A 4,965-nucleotide genomic window follows, 5' to 3' on the forward strand; every position below is an offset into this window, starting at 1 on the left:
TGATCTCAAGAAGATATTTCGCAAGATAATATATATATATATATAGATGACAAAATTCTTTTAGTTCCAGTCATTCATCACCTTTTTTTATGATTTTTCATAGATTGAATTTCGATGACCTCGTAGAAATAATGGATTCCGAAGTGGAATGTTCACAACCGTTGAGCCCCCATAGAGGTTGTATTGAACATAAATATTTTTCATTTTTTAATAAAATTCTTTTACATATAAAGTGTTTAAAAAAATGTCTTACAATCTCGTTTGCGGTCCTCCAATAGAACCATCACAAATTGTGGTACCGTCACCGTCGTCTGGCGGCCATGCAGGTATAATCTATTAATATATAAATATATTAGTATTTGCTTTATGAAAATACATTTATGTTTTTCAGATATAATTCAGAAGCTGGATGCCATTGAGACCCRTCTCACTGCCATTGAAAAGTCCCTAACAGACAAAGTAAGTAACGCAGTATTACGTAACCAAATTAAAACAGATGCTAATTTTTATATTTTAATTTTCTAGATGCCAGAGGTGCAGGCACAAAGTAAGTTATTGCACGAATGCCGCGTCATAGCGRCAAAGACGCACCATTCAATTAGCCGCATCACCAGTGACTTGGAGGAGGAGCATTACGTGGAGCTCGCTTCGAAACTGCCCATGTCATCGGAAGAGAACGTGCGCTGAAAGACAAAATTTCACTAAAGGAAAGGACGGATGCTATGGTAAATATTATGAGATTGTATTATAATTTATTGTAATTTTTTTTTCACAGATKCGACTAATATTGAAGTCAAAGGGCGCAAAAAACAGTGTAAACGGTGTACTATTTTTGAATGCCTTAAATTATAACGTTTATAACAGAAACAGTCAAAACGTAGAATCGTGGGTCGTGTCAGCTGATACGACCTATCTTATGGGCGCGCAATGTAAGTTCTCTCTCTCTTCTCTCTTTGACGTAGGATGACGTGGGAATCTTAGCAGGAACAGTCAAAAACGCTACTGCCTTCCTCCCTTTTCCTTCCTCATCGGCAAAATGTGTTCCCAGTGAAAAACGTGGCAAAAACGCAGAATYCAGCCAKCTTTGTTTGAAATTTTCTTAAAATAACTCAAAATCAGAGTCGAATGCTATTATTTATAAATATATAAACTATTTTTAATAGTTTGTTTTCAGTTTTGATATTTTATATTATAAACAAGTAAGGAGGGCTAAGTTAGGGTGTCACCGAACATTTTATACTCTAGCATCAAATACCGTATTTGTTTAAAGTTTTATTCCGCTATCATCATTGGTTCTTATAGTATATTATATTCACATCTAGATGTGTATAAGAGACAGTTCTTATAGTATATTATATTCAACAGAGAAGGATCAGATGGAATTCAAAATAGCGTTATATTGGAAGAAGGCATGGTAGTAAACCGATTTCAGACATATTTCGTACTTGTCATCAGGGTGTTAAGAAACTATTATGTACCGAATTTCATTGAAATCGGTCGAGTAGTTCCTGATATATGGTTTTTGGTCCATAAGTGGGCGACGCCATGCTCATTTCAATTTTTAAAGAAAGCCTGGGTGCAGCTTCCTTCTGATATTTCTTCCGTWAAATTTAGTGTTTCTGACGTTTTTTGTTAGTCGGTTAACGCACTTTTAGTGATTTKCARYATAACCTTTATATGGGAGGTGGGCATTTTTGAACTGTAAATGGAAATGCTTGAATAAAACATCTCTGTAGAGTTTGGTTGACATAGCTATAGTAATTTCCGAGATATGTACAAAAAACTTTTCCAAAAAAACTACCGCTTTTGCCCATCTTCGAACTTAACCTTCTTATGGAGCCAGGAAATACGTGTACCAAGTTTYATCATGATATCTCAATTTTTACTCAAGTTACAGCTTGCAGGGACGGACGGACAGATGGACGGACGGACGGACGGAATAATACTCTCTTTAGCAACTTTGTTGCGAGAGTATAAAAATTGTAATTGAAAACTTAGATGTGTATAAAACTATATATGCGTATTGAGCAATGGCAACATTGTTCAAATGGAAACAAGGAAGTAGCGTGGACTGTTTCTGCCAAAAGTCCTCTGCGTTGAACTTATCCGTAAAAGCACATATTGGAGTTAAAGAGAAATAAAAATTGTGTGTGAATCAGCCATTAAAATTACGCAATTGTCAAAAATGACAATTAGCGAACAGCTGAAAGCATGAAAAAATTTATATAAATTCTGTAGTGATTTGTAAAAAATGGCTTTAAGAGCAGCTTTTAGCAAGTAAGTGCGTATTATAATATGTATGCATTAATTTAATGAATAAGGTTTTAGGCTTACATTGCAGTCATCAGTTCGACAAATTAGCTCTACCTTCATTAGTCGTTTGCAAGTAACTCCAATTTTATGTGCTGAACCTCTGAAGAAAAAGAAGAAACTCGACCCACAAATTATTAAACAACGTGAGGATCGTCGTAAAAAGAAATTGGAAAAACAAATTCGACGACTTGAGAAAAATGCCAGACAATTGAAACCAATAGAAGAACTTGAAATCCCTCTTACGCTCCTGGACGAAAAGGAGTAAGTTTATAATAGTACGTTGAAATATTCCTAATAGTTCGTTATTTGTAGTAAACGCACTCGGAAATTGTTACCTTTAAGTGATAAAGATCTTGAAACGAGGGCATTACTAACCAAGAAGTGGGCGAAATACAAACATCAACAGAAAGTCTCTGACTACCAAACAATCGACCGGTTGTTACAATCACAAAACAGGGCATTGGACGAGCTGCGAAAGGAGTCTGAAGAACTATATCAAGAAGCTATTCAAAAAGATATGGCACTTTTACCCGTAACAATTAAAGGACCAGTAGCAACACCTCCAATTAAAAACTATGTTAGTCCAGATGGCGATTACATTCATGAAAACAAAAAATGGGATTAACTTATTAAACGTCAAAATATTAAAACCGTTTATTAAGTTTTAAGTTTATATTGAAATTGTTGTTTTTTGTTTTTTGTGGTAGTATATTTAAATTTTGGCTCATGACTCATTGGCTATGCTTTCTCCTAACCAATGTTCTCAACTTTATGCAATTATTCCATTGTTTGCAAACTTAATAGCTAAAATAGAAAGAAAATGTAAGTCACCAACAATATAAATTTATGATCAAACAATGCTTTTCGAAGCATTCCTCAATCACTATTTGTTCCACTCCTCAGCTTAAGGGCTTCCCAAAAGTACAGGTTTTAATTGAAATATTTGCATAATATTGATTTTTTTGCATKCAAACTTCAGAAAGGAGTTCAATAAATAATTTCAATGCGTATATTTTATGAGACTGGTTATTCATTCTATCGAGCAGAGAAAGCTTCAAAGCAAACAGTTTTGGCTCTTAATGTTTAAAATTGTTGTTAATGCCAACGAATATTTATCAATAAATTTTCAAAATTATGATGATGGTGGAGACGGTTTCGCCGCAGCTTGCCTTTTTTTTACACCCCAATTGTAGACCCGAGCCATATTTACCTCAGTAGTCGTCAACTGATCCCTAAAAAATTAATATTAGCTCACAAAATAAGCATTATAAAAATTTGTTAAATATACCTAAGGAAATCTTGATCATGCTCAACTGTTTTAAGATTAACAACTGCAGAGGTCATGTTTTGCTTCAATAGCTCTTCAGCTTCGTCTAATGGATACTCTAACATCACACTGGCGCCTAGCCAAAGACATACCGTTTTCGTTGGTGGTACAAGGGTCTTTATAAAAACTTGATCACTTAGTAGAAACTGGGTTTCTCGTTCCTCTTTTTCTTCTCTTAAAACATTTATCATCTCCAAAGAACGCTGCAGRTCTGGAATCTGTGATTTTAGTTTGCGTCGACGTGCTTCAAGATTAAAAGCCATAAACCTGTACTTGCTATGTTGTTCATCTAATCTCTGTAGTACTTTTTCACAATTGTCTTCATTTTCTGGTTGTGCCATAAAAGTATCAATTTCTTCCTGAAAAAGGAGGTTTAAAATAATTTTATGAACCTGTTTTTCTCACAAATTCAATCTATAGATAAGGTTATGGTGACACAAACGCCCTATAAGGTAGTTCGATTAACTTACCAGAAATACGGCCTCTGGTATGCCAGCGAAKGATTTTTGATTTTCGGCTAATTTTGGCATTTCTATAGAATCCATTATACCAGTCATGGTTGTAAAATAGAAATTTTACCTTTAATTGAAAATATTTATAACAGCCGATGAATGCAACACAGACGCAAACAGATATTTCCAAACCACATTCGCTCGCCGATGAAATGTCAAATCAAATTTTATGTGAAAGAGATGAATGTAATTAAGCATACAACCTTGCCACCCTGCCACTTTGAATGCAGTTGAGATTTTTTTTTATCTCTTATACCATGTTTAGACTGCCACTTATTAGCTCGATTTGGCAGTTGATGTGTTTATCCAACTAATCCCATAAAWTTATCAAAATTGCGACATACAAAAATGACAGTTCAAAATCACTTCATCGATTTGATTTGAAAGTGATMCATGCTAAAACTCTCTGTGCTACTCTGATTTTGCGCCATTACRTTATGACAACTGATTTAGATACTACAAAGAGAAAAAAATATAAACAATCAACATTCACCTGAAAAYCGACTYAACAAATAAAAAAAAAAAAAGTCGTCCCTTATTTCCATTATATGGAAAATATTTAAAATAAGACGGGTTTTATTTTAAAAAACTATATGACAATGTTTTATTTTGATATATGTATATTAAGCGATGTAAATTCTTGAAAGGCAAAAACAGCTGTTTTTTCATCTTTCCAACGGCAGTGAGAACGAGCTGATTASAGAAGGGCTTAAATGTAATCTAATCCCTTCAAATTTTCGGTCTGAACATGGTATTAGGGTCATTTTCCAAATGTCTGGTTATCTTCCATCTATCAGTTAAGTTGTGGTTAAA

General features: G+C 34.1%; 2 protein-coding genes across 2 annotated transcripts; one reads left to right on the plus strand and one right to left on the minus strand.

The window, feature by feature from the left end:
• Positions 1–2,166: 2,166 nt before the first annotated feature.
• LOC108971371 (39S ribosomal protein L40, mitochondrial) lies at positions 2,167–2,986 on the plus strand. The gene is made up of 3 exons (XM_018937377.1): positions 2,167–2,277; positions 2,329–2,574; positions 2,626–2,986. The coding sequence occupies exons 1-3, from the start codon at positions 2,252–2,254 to the stop codon at positions 2,936–2,938; spliced, it is 585 nt and encodes a 194-aa protein (XP_018792922.1). The 5' UTR covers positions 2,167–2,251; the 3' UTR covers positions 2,939–2,986.
• Positions 2,987–3,308: 322 nt separating this feature from the next.
• LOC108971362 (prefoldin subunit 3) lies at positions 3,309–4,321 on the minus strand. Its single transcript, XM_018937364.1, has 3 exons — positions 4,111–4,321; positions 3,602–3,999; positions 3,309–3,545 (listed from the first exon to the last, which is right to left on the minus strand). The coding sequence occupies exons 1-3, from the start codon at positions 4,195–4,197 to the stop codon at positions 3,446–3,448; spliced, it is 585 nt and encodes a 194-aa protein (XP_018792909.1). The 5' UTR covers positions 4,198–4,321; the 3' UTR covers positions 3,309–3,445.
• Between the last annotated feature and the right edge of the window lie 644 nt (positions 4,322–4,965).

This window comes from Bactrocera latifrons, unplaced genomic scaffold, assembly GCF_001853355.1.
Source record: "Bactrocera latifrons isolate USDA-ARS-PBARC rearing strain unplaced genomic scaffold, ASM185335v1 scaffold_1086, whole genome shotgun sequence".
NCBI classification, from domain to species: Eukaryota; Metazoa; Arthropoda; class Insecta; order Diptera; family Tephritidae; genus Bactrocera; species Bactrocera latifrons.

Bases quoted from the DNA above. Each gene is read 5' to 3' on its own strand.
- LOC108971371 (XM_018937377.1), top strand. From the start codon at position 2,252: ATGGCTTTAAGAGCAGCTTTTAGCAA. The intron at 2,278-2,328 runs GTAAGTGCGTAT...ATAAGGTTTTAG, and splicing joins TTAAGAGCAGCTTTTAGCAA to GCTTACATTGCAGTCATCAG. The intron at 2,575-2,625 runs GTAAGTTTATAA...CGTTATTTGTAG, and splicing joins ACGCTCCTGGACGAAAAGGA to TAAACGCACTCGGAAATTGT.